General features: G+C 36.6%; 1 protein-coding gene across 1 annotated transcript in view; it reads right to left on the bottom strand.

Annotated features, from left to right (window-relative positions):
* Positions 1-24,407, bottom strand: part of LOC103780425 (fibrillin-2) — a gene marked incomplete at both ends in the record, with an annotated part of 43,847 nt that overhangs the window by 13,980 nt on the left and 5,460 nt on the right. Inside the window, 14 exons of the mRNA XM_008948099.1 lie at positions 3,235-3,354; positions 3,657-3,785; positions 5,712-5,828; positions 7,443-7,568; positions 7,984-8,109; positions 8,933-9,058; positions 9,569-9,637; positions 13,495-13,647; positions 14,200-14,325; positions 15,337-15,462; positions 16,100-16,168; positions 17,232-17,393; positions 21,966-22,088; positions 22,460-22,582. Coding sequence (XP_008946347.1) covers positions 3,235-3,354; positions 3,657-3,785; positions 5,712-5,828; positions 7,443-7,568; positions 7,984-8,109; positions 8,933-9,058; positions 9,569-9,637; positions 13,495-13,647; positions 14,200-14,325; positions 15,337-15,462; positions 16,100-16,168; positions 17,232-17,393; positions 21,966-22,088; positions 22,460-22,582 — 1,695 coding nt within the window. The remainder of the gene's footprint in view (positions 1-3,234; positions 3,355-3,656; positions 3,786-5,711; positions 5,829-7,442; positions 7,569-7,983; positions 8,110-8,932; positions 9,059-9,568; positions 9,638-13,494; positions 13,648-14,199; positions 14,326-15,336; positions 15,463-16,099; positions 16,169-17,231; positions 17,394-21,965; positions 22,089-22,459; positions 22,583-24,407) is intronic.

Genomic DNA, 24,407 nt, shown 5'->3' on the forward strand with positions numbered 1-24,407 from the left:
AGGTGCTCCTCAAATAAAATGCCCAAGAGATAAAGCAGCCTGAAGTTCCACTAACTCTTTCAAATTAAGTGCTTCACTTACATGAGCTTTTTGAGTACTGTTCTCTGTTCTTTATCATATTTATAATATTAAATAAATGCTTTCAGACTGAAACAGAGGAGAAGATATATACTTTTGATAAGAAAAACATTCTTCTGTAAAAATAAAACATCCAAAGATGATTTTTAAAAAAAAAATAAATAAATTTATGTTTGGGGTCCTTTGTAATTAAAGGTGGGCTTTTTCTGAAACTATAGTTAGCTATTAGTAGAGGGAGATCTAGGATTATATTTAGATATTCAGATTTCTTCCACAGCCACTACTGATATGTTGTTTAATTTTTTTCCTGTTCAGATGCATAATTTAGAACAGATTGCTATGACGATTTAAATGTGAGATTTAATTCCTTTTGAAATAATTATTAAAAATTTAACTAAAATAGAAGAGTGTTTAACAAACACCAAGTTCCTGTAAAATTCTGCAGCTCAAACAGTATCAGGCTGCATATCCTGAATCCATATAGAGGAAGAAAAGTAACACATTAATAGAACTTTTATTTTTTGTATCTATTATTTAAAAATATATTTTCTTTTTTTTTTGCAGATACTGACAGAAAATACAAGCCTCCTGGCTAAAGTACTTTGTAAAGGTTTTTATGATTTAATAAGTTCTGAAGTGTATTTTAATGATGTTCAAAGCTATACATTCGGTACACGCTCTGGAGTCTTTCAGTAATGAATGTCAGTATCAAAAGAACCACCACAGAGACCTATGTCTGTATAAGCTTTCTACAATAATATCCACACTGATCTTAAAGTGTAGGCAGGAATAGGTACTTTCCATGAAATAAGTTTCATGGATGTTGACTCACAAATCTGTAGTGCCATTTTTCCTGGTATTTGTTGGGCTTTCTACTATACTGAGTCTTAAATAAACGATCTGTATTTAGCAGATGAAGGAACAATGGAAATACAGTCTTTATCACCAGGAAAATAAATTTGGAGTGATGGATGAAGGCATGTAGGAACAGATTCTGTGACTTTACTTCTGAAAAATATTGAGTCCCTTTTTTCAGTGAAAAAAAGGTAAATTATTTTGCAGTTCGTTTTGCAGTTGCTAATATACAAAGCTCAGCAATTCAGCTGCATTACTGAGATGGAAAAACTGCTCTTTTGAAGTACAATTATGACTGTAATGAATGGCTTGGGATTACTGGAAGAAACACTTTTTGTGGCCATGATCAACAGGTGACTAGCCAGGCTGTGGAAGTTAGTGAGTCCTCCTCCCCTTCATTTCCATAAAATTAAAGGATATATATTAAAATGGGTGAGTGAAAACTAAGAATTCTTCTGTAACTCCCATCTGTTTTCCCTTCTCCTGCGTATAGTCACCTTGAGCTCAAAAAGCAATCTAGCCATTGCCAACCTTCACATTAAAGACAGAAGTAATGAATTCTTACAAAGCTCTCTGCCTATAAGATCAATAGAAAGTAATGGGGAACGTATGTTGCAAGAGCTGTCATAATATTACTTGAAGTATGAGCACAGTCATATGTGATTATCTTGGCATTTTCTAGGAACTTTAGCTCAATTTTTCTGAACACATGGCAGAATGAAGAAAAAGAACACAAGTCTCCTCTACTTAGTTCAGGCAAAAAAATCTATTTGGCAGTCTCTAATGCTCTTAAAAACATACAAGATTCTGTGAGGATAATAAAGTGGCCATAAAGAGTGATATTCCTGGAAAACCAAAAGTGTGCATTTTAAATTCATGATTTTACAACTGTAGGTGATTTGAAGTAATCTCAAATATAATTGCTAATATGGAAACAGCAGCCAAAAGAAACTATGAAGTTGGCGGGCAAACAATGCGGTGGCATAATACAGAAGGATGAGAGAACTCTGGGGCTTAGGAAATACATTCTGTTGTTCAAGACAAAACTTAAACTCTGATCCAGATCCTTCACCCATACAGATCACCTTTCTACTGGCCAAATCTTCATGTCCTCACTAGTGTTTTCTTCAGTACTTACAAGGACAAGCTGCTCATTTACTATTGGGAGTTATCTGAATGTATGTGTGTCTGTGGCGTGACACCAGCTAACTTCAGTTGTTGAAGCTGAAAACCAGGTTTCTTTACATAACCACAATGCAAAAACCAAAGTCTAGGTTAGCTACCTAAAACTAGTGGAGTGCACCTTCCTTGCCAGATGCCCCACATAGTTAATTTAAATGTCTAGTAAATTCACAGTAGTCCTCTGATTTGCTCTGCTGGAAAAGGGAGTTGCAATTTGGATTTGTTTCTCATTCTATGCCACACCAAATCTTAATTCACTGTGTAACATTTGGCTCCTGAATAATATTCAAGGCTTTAGATGAGAGCTACATGAACAAACAAGAACAGGAAATCGCATCAAGTGGTGCCAGAAGAACTTTAGGTTGAATATTAGGAAAAACTTCTTCACTGAAAGGGTTTTTAAGCAGTGGAACAGGCTGCCCAGGGAAGTGGTGGAGTCACCGTGCCTGAAGGTATTTAAAAGATGTGTAGATGAGGTGTTTTGGGACTTAGTTTAGTGGTGACCTGGGTTAGGTTAATGGTTTGACTCAACAACTCTTAAAGGTCTTTTCCAACCAAAACGATTCTATGACGCTATGCAAACTGATGAGAGTTCTGCAGTACCCTCTTCTTCCTCCTGAGGAAAGTACTTGAGGAAACTTTATAGAAAACAGGAAATCAGAAGAGTTGTTAGAAGAAACCAATTTAAGCAATTGTTCCCATAAGCTCCAAAATTTTATCAAGGTTCTTAAATGTCATAGGCCTCTGAAACTAGAAACTTATTTCATCCATTGATTGTCAATAATTACCTTTCTGTAAACATTATATAAATCAGTACATAGGTTCATTTGTATTACAAATGACAAAGTGAATGAAAGGTAAAATAGCATAAAAATTTCTTTTTTTGTTCATATTAATGAAAAAATTAACATAGAAAATACAGCACAGTACAATACAATATCCATTTTTTAAAATCTTTTCCTGAGGAATTTTCTTATTTCCCTATTCCCTGTCATCACGACCTTAAGTTGGGGAACACTCACAGACATTAGGGTGTAGAACTACTCTCCGCCAAATTAGAGCCAGATACTTGTTCTAATTTTTACATTGTTCAGAAGCAACAATTACAACTTGCCTTACCAATACAACTTTCACTTTTCACTTCATATCCTGGTGGACAGATGCATCTGAATGATCCTTCCAAATTTTGACAGGTACCAGGAGAACATGAGCCGGGTAGTGCCACACACTCATTAGTATCTTAGGGGAGCAGATGAAATCAAGAAGGGTTTAGAATCATGCAATTCTTTTGATAGCAAAGCAGGCTTATTCATGAAAAAGATGGTAGGATTCCAATTTTCTTCTTCTAAGGCATTTAAAGGCTTGAAGATTAACAGCTATGCCAAAACCCCAGTTAATTCTCATGTTTTCACTAAAGTCACTGTCTTTTTTTGCTATACTTAAGATACTCAGACCACAGTGCTTCCCCCTGGTTTAGAGCTAATAGTTCAACTATTCCAGCTTGCCAGTACTCTAACACCTCCATGTGGTGTCATACGTACCAATGCAGTTCTTTCCATCTAGAGTGAGTTCATATCCTTCGTTACATAAACATTTGAAGGAACCAATTCCATTGAAACACTGTCCATTTCTGCACACCTGGCCAAAGAAGGAACTGCACTCATCGATATCTGTGAAAAAAACAAAACAAAACAAAACCCCAAGAGTGAGAGTTGAGTCCAGCCTAGTATATATAGTACATAATAAACACACTCAAGTTGCAATATATATTTCTGTGGGAAAGGGAAATCTTGCAGCAACAGCAACACGGGGACAGCTGACAGCTAATGGAAAAGTAACTCTCCCTGAAGCGCATTAAGGTATATGCTGTACTTAAACAGCACTCTTTTTTACAGGGTATTACAATTTTCAGACTTGCAGCATTACCTCAGCTACTGCATCTGGAGACATTCAATTACTGCCAAGTGACTGTATGATACTAACTCCAGACACAGAAAATAAAATGTTACATGAAGTGTTCTGGATTTTATCTGGATTTATATGTGCTCAAATTTCCTCCTAAAACCTGCCTTGTCATTTTCAAATTTTGGAACATGTAATTTGCTCTCCACTGGATGATTTTCTCCTTTGTAACAGTTCTGAAAATGAAGTTTGAAAATTCTTATTAGTTTGCAGAGTCTCTTCAATAATGCAGACTTAAAGGAGCACTGCATGAGGAAAAAGATACACAAGAAAGTGTCAGTATAAATGGAGACCAGATAAGCATCAGGGTGTAAGAACAACTTAGACTTCTCTGTTTTGCAATACTTGATTTTAAATGATGAAAACTAACATCAGATTTACTAAAGAGGTTTTAGTGTTTTTCAGAAGCATTAAGTGCCAGTTTCTGAAAAAGATGTACCTTCTGCATCAGCCAGTAAAGCTGTGCCTGTGTTAATAGTTTATTTCATAGTGCATTTCCTTCAGTGTCACAATTTTACAAGCAGAAATACTTCAACGTATATTGGGGTGGGCTAAATTGCCTTTGAAAGAGCAGGACAGTTTGGAAGAAAGCCCTGAGGCTCTCTTAAGCTGTCAAGAGGGCTGCTCACAAAAAGCCAAGTCTCTGAGTCAGCTTGCACTCCTTGGCCTCCTTGAAGGCACAGCCTGCAGCAGTGGCACTGGGTGCTGCTGGCAGTAGACTGGCTGCTATACTGCCAAGGGAAAGAATCTCCTTGCCAAACAGTGCCCCTCTTTGGCAGCAGATGCTTCTCACTTGAACAAGTTTTTAATTTTCTCTTTCCTGGACAAGGAGAGGATTTAAAATACTTATTTAAGAAGTTTTATTTCTCTCTTGAACAAGACTTTGTTCTGTCCTCTATAGCAGGAAGGAACATAAAGCCTTCCTCTCTTTCAGCTTATACTCTGCCCAAGGGAGAGGATCTCCAGAGACTTACAAGCCTGTTCTTCAACACAGGAAGATTTTAGTTGCTTTATCACAAGCATCCAGGCTTTTAAATTGTCCAGACCCATCAGATATTCTGGTGTCCTCTGCTTTAGGAAACAGGAAATAGTAATGCCTCTGTAAACTCTGTAGAGGCAGAGTTCATTTTAGGAGAGCACATCTGGTAATTAGTTGCATTTGCTTTCTTACTGTGGTCTGCTTTCTCTTTCACACTGTATGCAAATGTCAAGTAATATGGCAAAATAGAGAAATTATTTTAAATTCATGAAGCAACACTAGTGGTGTGATACTATACCTGCTTCTTGCAAGTGGTGCCTAGGGACTGCGCCAATAGTGAAGGATGTGTGCAGTGACCACACAGGAAATCTACTGGAGGTGAGGGCTTCATTGAAATGTCAGTGAAATGTAAGGTTGCTCCAGTGGTCCAGAGATTGCTTATATTATCTCAAGCCATCCAGTAAAAAATTTTTTAAGTCCATTTAAAAAATGATAGCAATGATTAACCTCCAGGGCTGGCAACAGTATTAGTTACTGCACTCAACTAACTTTCTTGGCACCTTGACCTGTCTTCTGTCTTAACTATATGCCACCCTCCTTCCTTAGCATACCAAGCCAGCAGCAATGAAAATAAAGTTTGGATACCATCACCTACCCATACAGTCATTATTGTGAGTTAGTTCAAATCCTGGATAACACAGGCAGTTATATGATCCAACGGTGTTTTTACAAGTTCCATTTCCACATGGATGGCGTTCACATTCATCAACATCTGCAAAGAGAAACAAAACTGTATGTGGGAACTCATTTTCCCAGGTATGTGTTAATGTGTCATCTGTGCACAGTGACAATATTCTAGATCTCAGTCTCTCATCTGTCTCATTTTCTGCTTATACTACCGATCTTTGCACCTTCTGCGTACACAAGGAAAACGCTACATGACACATTTTAAATGTGTGTTTTAAAAAAAAAAAAACTGATACAGGCAAAGATAAAAGGAAGTGCAAGTGCAGTATCTCAAGGCATTCTTTTTATTTTTCATACTAACATTTCTTAGTTTCTTAATGTACACGAGTGATCAGAACTTAGTACAAAGGACAGATTGTCACAGACCTGGAACTGTCTCAAATTTTATGCATGTATTTGCCCCGTAAGCCCATGGAAACCTGTTGAAAATTATCTATAGAGGAGTTTTGTGACTTTGTTCACAAGTTAGTTTACATATGTAGAGACATTATGTTAATACTAAACCTAGAATTATAAAGGCTGCTTACAAAGTCTTGGAAACATCCATTTTTATAAGGTACTACAATACACTATTTCCTCCTGCATATTTTTGTAACTTCTGGATTTTCATGGGGATCTAGAAGGTATTTAGATCTTGTTTTCCTAGTTCTTCTAGACTTTCTGAAACATTTATTTACACAAGGTAAACGTTTTGTCATATGGATCATTTCCATAGTCTGTCATTGTCTAGATTTGTATTTCACATTACAACATTTTTATAATTTTAGAATTATTTTAGTTACTATTTTGAGGAACCAGGGTCTCAGAATTTTGCATTGTTAGCACAGGTCACTTTCTCCAAATATCCTCCTCAGATAGAGTTTGACAAATATGCCTTAGTCCAAATATAAGAAGATTCAAGGCATATATGATAATATAATATAATACAATATGAACAGGTTTTAAATGTCTGTTTAAAAGTTGAAATTGTAACAACATATGTTACAGAAGACATGGAACTTCTCTATAGCTTAGAACTGACATTTATATTATCATTCTATTGATTATAATTCAAAAATCATAATAATTTTTTGACTATTTTCCTCAAAGAGAAGTGAATTCACATATGCATCACCTTTTCTTTTTAAACCGCTCTAGAACTGATTACAAAACACTAAAAGATAAAAAAAAAACCACTCCTATTTTGCAATCCTCTTATTTCTTATCTCTATCTTGTCATCATTTTAATACAAAATGAGTATAGTTTTAAGTTACATTAAACAGGATTCTGTTTTTTAAATGGAACATGAACTCAAATTTCTAAATAACTGATTTTTTTCCATCTCCAAATTCTATTGCTCTTTGATATCTCCTATAAACTCTGCCAAATAAGGCACTATTATGTATTTTTTTTGAAAACGAGGTTAATATAGTTTTATGTAGCATGGAGCAATTGGAATACACTGTGACTTTTTTCCTTAAACTAATATATCCACCCCAAGGATAACTTCACATACTTTATTCACAAAAATCCAAAATCATATGACTCAGTCTTTTAAAGTCACTATAATGTCTGCAAAAAATACAGACTTATTTCATCCCCCTTTATAATAAAAAAAAACCCTAATAAACCACACGCAAAAGCATTTTTTCCCCATACCCATGCACATAGTCTGGTCTTGGGATGCCTTGAAACCATTGTGACATATACACTGGTAACTTCCTTGCATGTCCACACATAAACCATGACTGCAAACATTAGGAATTTCCAGACATTCATTGCGATCTACAACAAAAATATAAAACAGATGGTACACGTTATTGACTTTCTTTATTCATTCATTTTACACAAACATGTTTTTACAACCTGTTATTAAAACCAGTCTCAAGAGTATTCATAACTAAACCTGAATCATAACAGAACTTCATTTTATAGGAACTTCTTCCCTATACACCTCGAGGTCAAAACTACTGTTAGGATTCGGTTGATAACTCAAGTATGTTTAAAAATGTTGCCCTGGTTTTTCTCCCCTCTTACAGAGAAAAAGGGCTATATAGTAAAGAACCATTACACAAAAGACCAGAATATGCAAGGTGAAAGAAAATAAATTATGCTTTTACCCTTCAAGAGACTCATGCACATGCCACTGATTAGGTACGAGCGGATTCAAGCAGACAAGGAAAGCCATCTGATTCCTTACCCACACAGGCACCGTTGGGGGACAGTTTAAAGCCAGCAGCGCATTCGCAGCGGTAGCTACCAGGACTGTTGATACAGTCTGCATTTCTCTGACAGAGGCTGTCTCCATTGCTGCATTCATCAATGTCTGAAATACCACGAGTCATAGTTCAGGCATCAGAAACCATGAGACCTTTAATTCTGTCTAGAATTTAGACTGCATTGTCCACCTTGTGCAAGATGCATCTTTTGTCCGCAACAAAGCATGAATATTTTCATGTTCAGCCTCTTGTGCCATAAATGCCAACCAAAAGCAAAATCAATACAATTTCATCCATAACACACTTCTCCGGTGAAGTAGGATCCTATGAATCCAGCTTACTATGCATCGAAGTGGCTTTGCAATTTTAAATGTCTCCCTAAAGAAATTAGTTTCCTCTCTACCTTTGAACTGCAATAGTAAATGGCACAGTTTGTTAGCTTTTTAAGGGACACACATCAGCACAAGACCCTTGAATACCAATGACAAAACTCCTATTGACCTCAGGGAACAAAATATTTCACTATTAGCTCTGATGAATATCTCTAAATCCATACAAGAACAGACAAAAGACAGGAAAAAAAACAAACAAACTCACTCAAACAACACAAAACTTTTTGAGAAGTTTTAACAATAATAATTAACTTTCCTCCCTAAAATCAAATCACATCAAATCACATCACATCACTGAATTTAGTTCCTATTCAGGTGTCAGTGAATTGCTTGACACAAAACTATTACACATTTTATTAAGTGCATGTGCATACGTATTAAAGACAAAAACATCACAAACATTTATAGACTTGAGCCCTACAAGAAAGCTCACAGCCTGTGGCTTAGACTTTGAAAAGACATGTGAATTATGTGTTCCCCTTTCCTTTAAGATAAGCACGCTTATGTGGGCTAAGTAGAGAACATCATCTCAAATCACCTTCACAGACCAAGAGCAGGTCATTGTAGCTGAATCCAGTGGGGCATTCACAGCGGAAGCTGCCAATTTGATTGATGCAAACACCGTTTGCACAGATTCCGGGGATTTCCTTACATTCATCAATGTCTGAAAGAGAGATGAACTAGTCAAAGTACAGCACCTCACAGCTTTACATACTGTTTGGATTCTCAATTTCACTACGCCTAAAACTTGAGAAGTTCTGTTTAATCCACAGACATTGTATACAGAACATAAATCTAAAAATGAGTCCATTATGAGAGAAAGTAAACCATGTGAAATTCAGGAAGTGATCAAAACAGAGTCATATTAAATATTAGAGAAGAAGCAGAATTGCTATAAATGTGCAGATAACCCCTGCATTGTTTTTGAAACCAGTTAAAACTCAAACCCTCGAAAGAGGAGCGGGGGTAAGCAAAAGATCATACTGAAATGTAGAAATAAAAAAATATCCATCAGATATTGTACAGAAAAAATGGTCTCAAAATTTACGTCACCATTTTAAACCTACAACAAAATGAAAATCTCATTATATTAAAGTTCATTTTGGTACCATTATGCAGCTGCAACAACCTTATGCAAATCTATTTTGGTTAACATGGGTTCAGTGACACTTACCAACAGCTTTTCCAGTATGAATGTCAAAAGTAAAACCAGGAATATTCCCACATATGTTCTTGAATTCAGCTAGAGCAAAACAAAGAACAACAAATTTTTAGTGACTATTTCTAAATCTCCAAAACAGCTGTAGTCTTCTCAGCTTTTCAAGAGCTAGTACAAGCTAAATCTACTCTCTCCTATACAAATTTTATTGAATATTCAGACTGTAAATAAATGAATGCAAACTGAAACACTAATTCATACTTCTGTTTTCTCAAATCTTTGCAGACTTTCACATTCAAGTAAATGTCTGGTTTGAGAAAGCAGCATTTACAGTTTTTGTTTTAAATCTAACTCTTTAACTTACCTTTTAGAGTTTATTCCTGGTTTCTAGACATCTCTAGAGAGAGTCTTCAACAACAGTTTCAGACAGAAGAAATAAATGTAACTCAGAGTACCTCGTCTTCTGTGACAATAATCTTGTCTGTTCTTTGCTGCACAGATTACTACTGCAGCTCAGGCCCACTAAACTGTGGAACTGAATGGACATTCTGCTCTAAAAAAAAAAAAAAAAGATGCTCCAAATAAGAGCATGGTTTCAGTATGCTCATTTTAAATCCTCTTTTCCAGAGCATCCCAAAGATAGGAAGTGCACAGTATTAAGTATAAAACCACTGAACCCATGGTTTTCCAGGCGAAGTGTATGAAGTTCAGTGGATTTGCAACATAGAGAGAAAAATTGCTAGCATGGTATCTGTTTGTTATTGCAGGGTGTGAGAAATAATTTCTTCTTTAAAAAAAAGCATTTACTGTAAACCATCTACACAGGCATAACATTTTACTGTTAAAGCAGTGTTTTCTAGAAAAAAAAATGTACTGCACACTTACAGTGCACTGATAAAAGAAATATGAAAAATGACAGGCCTACAACTATATCAAAGTTGTAAAATACTGACTACCATCAGAACTGTGTACTGAAAACCTGCTTGAGGGGTGCAAAATAATTCCAGTGTGAAGACACAATCAGTTTGAATGCACAGTTTGCTTTAAGTGTGTGTTTGCAAACACTAAGTATACAGCTGCTATTCAGCATCTTTTTAAATCATGACAGCATTCAGACTCTCCAGAAAAAAAAAAAAAAAAAGGTATATTTCAATATTAAATTTCCAATCTATTGTTAAGGAAAAAGTCCAAAGCACATGGTAGATATTTGTACATTCAGGGCTTTGAGCCAAGGTAAAATTTCATTCTAGAGAATGTGGATAAAATTTACAAAAATGTACCACTGACATAAAATTCAAAGGCGTTCTGGTAGTGTAGTAGCTGGAGACCTTCATGAATGCCTGGTCTACTGTTCATGCTGCTGCAGACCTACAGGAAGCCCATTATCTGTCCAGTGAGAGGAAGCATACAGAGTCTACCTTTAACTCACCTAATCTTGAAATGCAGACAAATTATTAAACACCTCTTGTAGCACCAGAAAAAGAGAAAGAAGACTCTTCTGGATTACTCTGAGCAATGATCTTCAATCTAGAGTGGTGACAGTTTGTCTCTCTACTGGTTGCAGTTTGTTTCTGGATCATCTACATTTTAATGGCAGCTCTTCTGTTAGCTTACTTTTGTCAAGTTCAAGTGCTGGCATTATAATTTGAATAATTGTCTAACACCAAACAACCTTATATATTAAAATTTAAGAAAACTGTAGCTGATTATTGCTCATAACAAGATTTGGCAAAATATTTTTCTTACATGGAAACATGCTTTGTTATTTCTTGTGAAAGCTCAATAGGATGTGGCATACCTGAACTACATAATTTTTTTCTTTCTTCTGTCCTGTTTTTTCAAGACTGCTTAGTGCCTACTGAAGTTATGCTCGCAGTGCAGGACACAGCCAGAGAGGCCCCTGCCATAGTGTTTTACTATCCAGCAATTCCCTGCTCTTTTGTACTAACACGTATAAGGTTGAGGGTTAGAAAACAGTTCTTTTCTGCAAAAATAAGATCTTTTTGTGCCATTTACTGCTGTCAGTAAACCTATGAAACACACATACTAGATAAAAAGAGGGCCTTGTGTTCACTACCCTGTCTCCATGGGCAATGCTAACCTACTCCTGTGGTAACACCGAACATCAGATCTGTAAGGATGAAGAAGCAGCTCACAGTTGCAGGCTTTCTTTCATTCTGTGTTATGCTATCTACATGTTCTATGTATCTATTTAACAGAGTTTTTCCACATTTTTTTTCAGTTTCTACTGTGTAGAGACAAAGCTTATATGTAGGTAAGGACTGTACAGTGGATTGATACATTGATATACAGTGCCAAATAATCATACACGAACACACTGGAGAAATACTTTCTGAAAGCTTGACTTGGTGTCAGTGACTTAAAAAATATTTCAAAAATCCATATACTTGTCACTATATTAATTTTTAGGACAAAAAGATCTACCACGTAACGGGAAAAAACTCTGAGGTGAAGCCCTTCTGAAATGACCAAACCGTGAAAGAGTTCTGTAAATACTGATTACCTACTAGCAGTGAAGCTTCATTCTATACTTCTTTGGGTGAAAAACCCAGAATGATTACTTCTGATTAAAGTCTGTATGGTAATGTGTGATCTGTATAATGTGTAAAACCAAGCAATACTGTCTTTACTACCTAAGATCAAACAGAGGTTGACTGAGGGAGCTCTGTTCATAAAGAAAAAGAAAATAAGCAAATGCACTGGCATGTGAAGTTCATTTACATGAACCATACAATTTTCCTCAGAGCAGAATAATGCTCTTAATGAGCTACTGGGCTCAGTCTAGCAACTGGTTAAGGTCAGTGAATCATAACCCCTGTCTGCAGACCCAACCCAGATTTCAGAACAACTGATTATACCACATAAGTGCAGCTATTCAACCATTTATTTACACTTGGAATTTGCGTTTGATCCCTCACGTAATCTCTTTTCATGGTTAAAAAGGTTAAACCATGTCTCCAAATACAGTAAAGGCATTTAGAAGAGCTAACAAGGAAATATTGCAGGAAATACTTTAACACTGCAACTGCATGAAGATTAAGCTGAGTTGTCTTAAAAATCTTTAAAAGCTGTAGAAGTTTTGTCAATTTTAGTGTTACCAATTTAAAAGGAGAATTCTTTTCTCCATCCAAGAATGTTAATTGCATGAATCTCTGCTAGCACTTTGCTGTATTTTTGTCATCATGACGACAATTTTATGGCATTGAGATAAATGACTACAGGAAAGAATTTTACGAGCTCTGTATGATAGCAAACATGTATTTCCTCTCCAATCTTATTTCCACCTCCCATTCCTGGCTGCTAGGAACATTCCTTCATTTTCCCTCCTCCTAATAAAGAAAGGAAAATGCTCTCTCTTCTTTCAGTTCCGCTTTCCTCCTCCTCCCTGCTTGAGCGAAAGCCTTTCCTAAATTATCTGCTGTTTCCCTTACGCCACCAGGATAAACCACTTGGAATGAAAGTAATACATTCTTTACACTAACATCATAAATGAGGTAGCACCAGAGGTACATACAGGTTTATTGGCAGTAAACTTGGGGCAAAGACAATTAAACAATAAAATGTGTTCATACTAAAGAGGCACCTGAGCATTTTATTATTTTAATATTTATGGGGGAATTACTGGTGCCTTAAAGCTATTCAAGTTGTATCTTTCTATTCAATACAGAGTGATACTTCTTCCACTTAAAAACATGAAGAAATACGTATTCTTGTTTAGCACATCAGGTCTTAATCCAGTCAGTGACAGGACAGCAGGGTGTTGTCACACTGCCTTGGGACCACATAAAAGATTTTTTAGGACTGAGACATTAACTTTAGCTAATATGTCAAAGGAGTAGATGATGAAGAAAAGTAATGAAATGGTATGCAGCAGACGAGCAAAAAAAGTAACAAAATGGTATGCTTATAGCAGACTTTACCTGTTCCCGGAGTTGGACATGGTTCACAAGGTTTGTTCCAGGCTTTCCCAACATTGTATGTGCAGCAACACATCCTTTTGGTCACATTGAAGGGCAGTTCATTCTCACAGGAGGTTCCATTATAGCTTCTGTAGCAAAAGCTTTTCCTCATGTCTAGATGTGAGAAAAGAATCACTTACAAAGTCACCAACAAATGAACTTAAGTAAATATCAACCCCTTACCAACCTAGAGAGTGGTTCACTAACTCAGGCTTCTGAATGCAACACAAGCATATGCATGGATGCATTTAAAAGTAATTCAAGGACTGAAGTAATCTATAGCCTTTCTCTTAGACCTACCTAAGACTTGACATAGTTTCAGTTCTCATTTAAAGACACAAAGGGGAAAAAAAGAATTCCTGAGAAATCAGAAAGATGCTGTAGACACTGATTATATCGATTTGTATAGTAAGCCCTACTATTTGGAAATGACTAGTGAAAAGATGTCCAAGTTCTTTTAAGGAATGAGAGCACTTGAACACTGCATGTCAGTCACTGGGATCTCTTTCATGACTACATGACATAACTGTCGAGGAGTTAAAGGGAGGAAAAAAAAATACAAGGCTTTAGAACTGGCCTCATCTAAAAGGAAATTTTAAGCAGAGAGTCTGGCCCTGAAACAGTCTGACATTCAGACAGTTCTGGTGATGACAACATTTTGCATACCCATGCAGTTATGTCCTCCGTTCACCTGCATATATTCAGGTGGGCAAATGCAGGTGTAGTTCCCCAAGGTATTGTAGCAGGTACCAGGACCACAGACACCAGGATGTGCAACACACTCGTCAATATCTAGAGACCAAGTTAAAATACTGAAATTAACACAGGAAATAAGGACTAAGTTACAGCAAACGTTTCTGAGAAATGCAACCACAATAAAACAAGCTACGATAAATAAAATATTTCATTTAAAGGCTAGCTTAGGAAGTACAGCTCAGATTTGGTTAAGCAGCTATTGTAACAGCTGTTGAAAAGTAATATTGTTAGCTTCTATTAAGTTTGGCCAGCAAACTGCAAGTGAACACTGTAAATGCATTCAAAGTTGTAAAGTTCACCACTGAAACTAGAGCATCTTGTGCCCCATGAGCTCCACAAAAGAGCTTCACACCCTCTTCTCACAGGAATGTTACTGTCACTTTTCAGTTCTGTTGATGTGTTCAGTACTCCACTAAGAAATGACCTGTCAAGTACTCTGGAAATAGGCAAGCTGAATAATCACAGTCTTGCTGTTCTAACATTGGATCTTATTTAAAGTATTTGGTGTGTAAGCCTTTTTTTCCCCATATAATTTTAATTTAAATCCTGATTTGGTGAGCTTTCTTCACCTGGACTTAGCAAAGCTTCGGGATTCACAGGCTCTGTTTTGAAAGAAGACATTTTTTTTCCTCATAATTTGAATGAAGAAAGGGAAACTGACTTACAACACTCCAAATTAGAAGAAACCATGAAAGATTCTCTACATTTTTGGATCTACTTACAATTTTTGGTTCTAACACTTCTGACAAATCTCAAAAGGAATAAAAGGAACACCAATATTAATGCCATAAATCATGAATACACATAGTGTATTCAGTTTACTGAATACACATAGCTGAGATCTATCAAGTAGAAATAAAAGTTAGTATATTCAAGCGTTGCATTTCAAATTCTATATTAATCATATCACTGAGGCCAAAGATAATGATTTTAGAGAAGATTTTAGCTAAGGCTGTGGGTAACATGCACTTATAGATTTAAGGTTAAAAATGTCAGTGTTTTTCATAGTAACTGCACTTTGATACAGGAGGTTTCAAGGGATTCAACCTTCACAGATTCTTGTCTCTTCACTGAGGTAGTAGCCTTTTGGACATTCACACTGGAAGCTGCCAAAAGTATTGATGCAATTTCCACCTTGGCAGAGACCTGGCAGTTCCTGACATTCATCAATGTCTGAAAACAGAGAACAAACCCCACCATATTTAGATTCCAGAGCGAAAACAAAAAAGAGACTAACTACTCCCCTGAAATTTTGTCAACTAGTAGCTTTTAACAGTCACATGGGTTGATTTTTGCTTCTAAATTGCCCTTTATGAAAGCATGGATGTGATCACCATTCTTTTCCATTTAAATAGCTCTTCAGGAACATGGTTCTTTTGATAAGCCCATGCAATTCAACTTCCATTACTGTTTACTGCAATTTGGCATCTAATTCCTCATTCCTGCATGCTCATTGGAACCAGAGTTTCTTTGTCCAGTGACTATGTCCTGAAACTCTCACACCTTCCACTGATAAGCTATAATTTTCATAAATGATTTATCCTTCAGAGACCCATTTCAAAGGCCAATCCAAGTAAGGAGGCACACAAAAGGTACGCGTCAGCTTATTTTCCTACTGAAATATTGTTTTACTTCTTTAATATTCTTTTAAAATATGCCTTTTCATGACGTTGATCCAATTTGCATTAGCAGAGGGTTTTGTTTTGCACTAAATGTACTGACTTCTGCAAAATATAGTTACTGTATGCATCTCTCCAAAGATGACACTATTATTACTATTAGCTATCACAGACATTTCTGATAAACTCACCTTCTAAAATAATAGTGATGGGATTTGGTCTGAATCCTTCTCCCCCTGGACAGAGAGTATTGTATTCCGCTAAAGTGTAATGAGAGAGCATGTCAGTCACATAAAGAATGAAATGTTAACAACAGAACCACAAAATTGACTTTTTTTTGACATCTTCTTCCCTACAACCTATTGGTTGTCTACTCTTCATGACCTATTCACAGTAATGGAAACAAGTGCATAAGGTTAGCAGAAAATCAAGGTAAGATTAAGAGTTCTGTTTAAAATATTGTGATAGCCTTAGATACTCTGAAGGCAGGTACAAGGTTGTTTTCACTCTACTGTGCCTTTATAGAGGCACATATTTTCCATTTTTATTAGTTTTTTAATATGAAATATCAGTATACCATTGATAAAGTTGTGTGAAATTTTGAATTCATACTATTAAGACATTGTTAAGAACAACTTTTGACATTTCTGTTGTATTACTCATTCAAAGAACTTCAAAGCTCTACAAAATTGGTTAAGTACCATTGAGTAACAGGTTTAGAAGTACTCAAGGGTGACTTAAGAGTAACCAAACAGTCAGCAACGCTTTCCTTGGAGAATAACTGCAGCTCTTCAAATTAAAGCTGCAACTTGAGTTCTAAGCATTATTAACTTCTTTATTTCCCTACCAACATGGAGGTGCTGAGTAAAAATTCCTAGTAGATGCATGACATCCATTCCATCCTTAAGAACCATAAGTATATCTGCAACTATCTTAGGGTTTTTTGGGGGGGAGAAGAAAATGGGGAAAAGTAAAAGCAAAATAAAAAAATAAAGTGCCCCAACCTATGCAAAGTACATGGGCCCAGTCCAGTGGGAAGTGCCTTCTAAAGTTACCACTTAATTATTACTGCAAGAATAAGCACCAGATCAGTTGCAGAACACTAAAGGTCATGTCTTCTGATGCTCAGGTCCACAACTCTGCATCATCGTTCTGACAGTAGAAGGGAGATTTTCTTTTATAACTGTGCCAGAACACTGCCTTATAAAGAAAATCAGTTTCTTAAATTACAAATGTATAGTAATACAGTAAAATTTCAAATCCATCCATTGTTAACATCTTCTATAGTAAGAGACAGGGAAAGAACAAGAGAAAAATCCTTACTGCTGTTTACAGGGGGACATGTCTCACAGGGGTTTCCCCAAGCCTTTCCCAGAGAGCAGCAGCACGAGGAACGACTGACTCCAACCCCAATTTCAGTGTTGCAGGAGAGGCTCCCATCCCCTCGTGGTCCATACTTCAAGTAGCAATTGCCGACACGGTTATCTACATATAAAGCACATTAGGGCTACAGCTGCACACAACGATCCAAAGGAACAGGAGGCATTCATTTTAACATTTCACACCAAGAAGCACAAACTTGGATAATACTGGGCTTTTGACGTCATCGCCAAGCTCAAAACATTCAGGTATGCTGACAGTTAACAGATGGTGAGAGAGACAGCAGTGAAAATGGGTAACTTCATCTTCCTAAGTACCCAGAGATGAGTTCAAAATGTTTGCATGTCTTCCAAAGTCACACCATAGCCTAATGTAGCACATACACTATCCCCAGTCTTTCATTCCAGAGAATACCAGAAAACTTGCTGCACTTTGGTGTTATTATTTCTTCTCCACATGCTGTGACTAGGCTATGACTCTTCCCTGTGGAATTAGAGGAATTTACATGGTTTTCTATGGAATCACAGAACAAAGTCATGTCACTGGAAGAATTCTTCCACTGGGAAAGGAATTCTCCAAAAATCATTAATACAGAAACTAATAATCTACATGTGCAGTATGTTTGAGGAAAATCAGTTTGTTAGTTCACTCATATTTTAACTTAATGATTTAGACAGCTGCTGGCATCAGTAGGATGAGTAAGGACTCTAAGAGAAGTAAAGCTATGAGTTTTTTTAACTCCTGCACATATTGTCTCCTTGTTCTTTACAAATGGAAAATAACTATCAGTGAGTCATAAATAATGAGAGGATAGTCAATTACTGTAATATTTCTTATTACAGCTAAAACAAGAAGAAGATTAATTTCCTCAAGAGTAGCATTAGAATTCTAAAGATCATATCTATGATTTAACTTGCTGTCAAAGTTTGCCTCTAAAGATGCACAGAAACCGACACAAATTTTTTTTTTCATAAATTCATTATATAAAGGCCTCAGTATCTTTTTACATAATATCTTTTTGCATTTTTACTGTTTCTGTTACATGGTATGACTACAAAACATACAAATGAATTTTTGAATGATTTACCCAAATGCATATTTTACCAAGAAATGCCATGTTTTCTATTTACTTCTTGCAGCAAGTGTGAGATGCTATAGGCTTAGAAGTTTATATGGACTAAAATGAACATAGTATGACAAACATAGGTAGTTCACCCTTTCAAAATACCTACCTTTTTAGGAGAAGCCAAGAAGAGATTTGGCTTCATTATTCTTGAGAAAAGAGAACAACAATGACCATTTTGGAAGAAGGCTTCAGTCCACGACCTCAGGCCCATTAAGAACAATAGGAGATGACAGACCTTGGAATGAAGGCAGAGCTTGGAATTCCCTGGCAGAATATTAATCCTGAGGGCATCAAGAGTTTTAGCTTTTCGTTTACTCCTCACATGAACCGTCTTGAAATAGTACTGTGTTAATCTTTGCCAAAGATAATATTTCTGTTTCTTCTGACAGGAACTGGAGTTTCTCCACCTTTTTTGCTCAAGTGTGGAAGAGATAGCACTATTGAAGAGAAACAGAGGCTGCTGTCCTTTGACAAAAGTTTCTGGAACATTTTCAGGAACAACTTGTGCATTCCAGAAGCAAGAAGCTTTCCTTCTTCTTCCTCAAAAAGCTTACTACTAGCCTCAGTGGCTTTTTTTTGTTTGTTTGTTTGTTTCTTTTTTTTGTTGTTGTTGTTTTTGGTTGGTTGGTTGGTTGGTTGGTTGGTTGGGTTTTTTTTGGTTTTTTTTTTTTTTTTCTCCTCCAAATTACTACAAACTTAGAATGTAAATTGGGCAAATGTTGTTCCATGTGCCAGTGACACAAATATTATTGAGAGAGAAGTTGCAGTTCAGTGCTGAGACTATAAAAGATCACAAGCAAAAAGAACTTCTTCCCTCTTTGGACTGTGTAAGTCATTAAAGTAGACATACCTGAACCATTTCAAATCTAGAACCAGGTCTAGTATAGCTGCATTGGAATGGGAACTTCCTCTGTTTCCCCTCCCCATGTAAATTAACCCTTTGAAAATATTACACATGAGGACTGCTAGTGAAAAGAAAAGAGTTCAAAACCTAACAGTTTATATACAACTAACCTGTAGTTGTATATAAGCCAGGGGAAGTTTAGATTGGGTTTTAGGAAAAATTTCTTTACTGCTAGACTGGTGAAGGACTGGAACAGACTGCCCAGGGTGGATGGTGGAGTCACCACCCCTGGAAGTGTCCAAAAACATGTGGATGTGTTACTCCAGGATATAGTTCAGTGGTTATGGTAGTGCTGCCTTGACAGCTGGACTTGATGATCTTGGAGGTCTTTTCCAACCTTAACAATTCTATGTGAGTAGTAAAACTCACATGTTCCCAGTTGCACGTTGTGCCCCATCTCTTCAAGGGCTTTCATAAAAAGGGGACCCTGAAGTGTAATTTCACTCAGGGATTAGGGCTTTTTTTCTATTATATCACTCTGATGATATTCCCTGGCCAGGAGAGGCTTTGCTTGCCCCTGTCAAAAACACAAGCTGAACTCTCAGAGTGTTCTTTGCACTGTGTCACAAAATTAGGCTGTAGAGAGACAGAGAGCGTACACCCGAGGCTTGCAGCTCCTCCCACAGACAGTTAAGTGGTTTCCAGTTCTGCCGTTGTCTGAAACTGAACTTGGGAAAAAAAAAAAAAAAAACCAAACCAACCAAACTAAAGCCGAACAAAAACCCCACCTGTTTGCTTAGGGGAGTAAGTCTTGTGAGTCTTTTCTGTACAATCACTTATTGAGAAACTAAGAATGTTTCTCACACAAGGAAAAGGAAAAGAATCTTTGTACCTAGGAGCACCTCTAGCAATATTTCCTTAGGATGGAAATAAGGAAGGGTCAAATAGTTTTTATACTACTTTCTCATTCAATTTTTTTTTTTTTTTTTTTTTGAAAGCTTGCTCTCTCATTTGGGACTCTAGTGTTACTAGATTTACACTTGAAAGGGTTCCCTTCCATTGTGGAGCCTCCCTTGAGGAAAAATGGGACCCCTGCCAAAAATGCTATTGGGATAATTGATCCCAAAGTAGAGTGCCAATTCAAACTCCCATTTTTTACTGAAACACCAGTCAGCCAGCCATTGGAAAATTCATTCTCATAGGCCTCTTCAGAGATCATTTAAATTCTTTGGTCATAATTTAGGGCATGAAGGGTGGGCCATACACAGCATCTGGTCATAGGAAAGAATGAAGATCTTAGTAGTTACATGCTGCAGAGTGGGATCCAAAAAGACAGGTTTTTACTGCTTCAAATGAATCTTCAGATGAGGCAAAGTTAAAAACTTAATTCAGAATGCAACTGCAGAAGAAAAGTATTAAGGCAAGAATTGTCAGAAGAGTCTGTGAGAGACAGAAATAACAGGTTTCCAATTCAATTGGAATAGATCACATAACTTCAGTTTTAAAAATCTCAGCTTAAAGTTTAGAAAAAATTGGTAAAGACTGTGGACATCTAAAGGTCTCAAAGAGGACTTGTTTCTAGCATCCAGAGAAGCAACAGAGAATAACCGTAGGCAGAAAATGAAGAAATATGGAAAAGGTGAGCAATAATATTTGTCCTGAAGGAAATCTGCATTTCTTTAGAAATTATTTGTTTAGAATATATTTATTTGCCACCACACTGCAGTATTATTGTAAACATTAAGAAAATGGATAGAGTTCTAACAACCCATTTGGGAGAATTTGAATTTTCCCAAGGTAATAAAATAAAAAGATTGTTTTCCAAATAAAAAGTTAGAAGGATTTCCCAGGACCACATACAAATGTTTATGGCTAAACGTGAGGACTCCCCTCAACCCACTCTTCCGCAGATCTTCCCCAGACTGCCAGTGTATACTTCAATCACACAACAGTCTCATAGCATGAAGCAAAGGGGAAAGGTAACGAAATTTCACATGGGGGAAAAGTAACGAAATTTCACTTGGAGTTTGTGTAAGCCAGAGAGAATTATGTAAATTACAGTAAAACATATCTTTTACTTGGTTTCCAGCCAAGTGAGTACTATAACTAGTTTTAATTCCAGTTTAGATTTAAGCTAAACACACAAATCAGTCCCAAGATACATCTGTTTCTTAAATAAGAATTGTTGCCTTCCAGGAGAATGGAAATGGAGACAACATATCTTTGGACAAATTTTAAAAAGGCATATAAACACTGTTAATCCATTAAAATAACTAACTCCATCTCTAGAAAACTGTATAACAGGATATGTGGCTTGTGAAAGCATAATTTTTCTATCCTGCTACCCTCAGGGGAGAGACTATTCACAAGGGTTTGTAGTGACAGGACGAGGGGTAATGGCTTTAAGCTAGAAAAGGGGAGATTTAGGTTAGACATTAGGAAAAAGTTCCTCAATACAAGGGTGACAGATCCCTGGAACAGGTTGCCCAGACAGGTGGTGGAGGCCCCGTCCCTGCACACATTCAAGATCAGGCTGGATGAAGCTCCAAGTAGCCCGACCTAGTTGGAGATGTCCCTGCTTACGGTGGGGGGGTTGGACTAGATGACCTTTGGAGGTCCCTTCCAGCCCAGACGTTTCATGGTTTGCATCAAAACAGTCACCTTAGCTGTCATTTCTAAAGCAATACTTCAGGTAGCTTTTACTTACCCACACAGCCCACTCCAGTAGGATTCAGCTGGAAGTCTGGAGGGCAATTACACTCATACCTTCCAGGGGTATTTACACAAAGACCATTAACACAGTTAATGGGATCAGCACATTCATCGATATCTAGAATACAGAGGTTAAAGATATAGATCTGCTCGCTGGACAGAGAAGAACAATAATTTCACTTTTTAAGACAACATGAGAAAATTTCAAATGCAATTGAATTTTAGCTGAAATTGAACAAAACACCTACTAATAATTCAAACATTTAGGTAAAATCCTTTGTATAGATGCTTATTTAAGAAGCCACTCTTTTTGTCTCATTCTTAAACCAACTCCAAAGCACACAATTCTACACACTGACTGTTTAGTGGGGAAAAATGCACTCTCATTCTTGTAAGAGAACACGGTGCATGTTTTGTGAACTCATCTTTAAGTTAACTCGGTGCAATTAAATAAAAATAAATTCTTGAGAGATTTCTGAAGAGATATACCTGTACAGTTTCCTCCAGTTCGATCTAGTTCATAGCCATCATCACAGATACAATGAAACATTCCTGGTAGATTATTACAGGTACCAAATACACATATGTTCTGGAAGGAGCATTCATCAATATCTGCAGGGATATATTAAGAATAGAAAGTTACATATCATTACCATATCTGTATACAATCGTGTGTTGTACCACTAAAAGCAAATGAAGACACATGTATTTTAAAAAAAAATAATTTAAAAAGCAACTATTAGTAATCACTGTCAGTTTTGTCTACAGTGCTACAGCTGGGGATTTGTGAGGCATTCTCCATTAAGCTGCTTCTTACTCCTGTTTTATTTAATGTAAAACGTAAAAATAGCAGAACTGACATCTCTGTACTTAAAATGAAACCTCAGTCAAAGCCTCAAAAAGTTCCTTTCAAAATGTGCATAGAAAGAATGAAGTGTTAACATCATACAAAGGCGTAAGTCATTTCCTAGCTCATAGCCTGCAACACTAATGACAAGACATTCAAAATACCATTGTCAGAGAAGTATACCAAGAAGAAAGAGAGGGACTCAACACTGACAGTTACTTATGGCTCCCTGGAGAAAGAACACAGGGAAAAGGAGTATGGGAAGTAAGAATTATCTGTGATCTTCTCAAGCCCGTGTCAGACCAGTTATATAGCAGTTATATATAGATGAGTTAAAACGCATGTAAAGGACTGCCTGTGTGCTCATGAAAACTGAAGATAAAAATCACACTGAAAGACACTGACAAAAAAATCAGATGACTTTGTCAACAACATGTCTGGAAAGGGAGTTAAATATTAACAGTGGAGAAGGAGAAGTCAGTATGTTAGATACAGCCTATAAAGGACTGCTGAGTTGAAGGTAAGTAAGGTGAGAGGTAAAAAACACCCACATGTACTGTCTGATAGCAAGATGCTTAAGTTGCCAAAATGAAGCAGCTGTAGCAAAGGCTAATACCACTCTATCATGCAACTGCTGAGCTGTTTTTAGAAGAGACAGGAAAAGAGGATAGCATTAATAACATTTTGCAGTACACAGCTAACTCTTCATTTGAAATTCTTTGTACAGTGCTCAGTCCAAGAGTGATGAGCTAAAATTGGTGAGGTGTGAAAAAGGGATATTAATACCATTTGTCATGGAAAAGCTATTTCAAACTTGGAATGCTTGCCTTAGCCAGGGCTTGACAACTGATATAATGCTTCTTTATTGGAACATGTAAGAAGGGGTAACTTTTGAAGGGGAGAGAGAGAGAAATTTTTAAGGGGAAAATGTAATTTGAGATAAACGCCTAACACCTAACACCTGAGGAAATTTACACTGGAAATTATAGGGAGGTTGCTAAGTACCTTGGAGTACAGCCATCAAATGACCTCCAAATCAGGTCATGAACATAACTTGTGTTCAGATGGAGCTTTAAAAAGTTATGGAAAAGGCTGTAGCATTGAGAAGGTAATGTACTGATATCTTAACAGATCTCCAAACCAACTGAATGAATTACTTGTATTACAACTATTGTACTAAATCTAGGCTTTGGATTTTGTCCCTTGGTGGCAGAAATCAGCCAAGGAGTCAGCTTAACACAGGACAAAATAATAAATCAACTTTAACATAGAAAAAAAGCAAAATCTAACTCCTTTTAAGTACTCAGCACCCAAATCTTTTAGTTCTCCAACAGTGTGATTTAATCTATGAAGTGCTTTCAGATCTGTAATGGAATCCAGCAATATACCAATATACCAAGCACTTTTCCAAAATTCTTCAATTTATTTTTCAGAGTATCGTTGTGGACCAACTGAAAAGCCAAACGGTGACACGATATTCCAAGAATTACAATCATACTGTTTTTCAAAACATTCATTGGCTGATATCTCTCTGGGGATTGTTGTTAGCATCGGCATGACTATAATATGACTGAGCAGCAATAAAAAATT

This window comes from Merops nubicus, unplaced genomic scaffold (genome assembly GCF_000691845.1).
Source record: "Merops nubicus isolate BGI_N331 unplaced genomic scaffold, ASM69184v1 scaffold10219, whole genome shotgun sequence".
In the NCBI taxonomy this organism is placed as follows: Eukaryota; Metazoa; Chordata; class Aves; order Coraciiformes; family Meropidae; genus Merops; species Merops nubicus.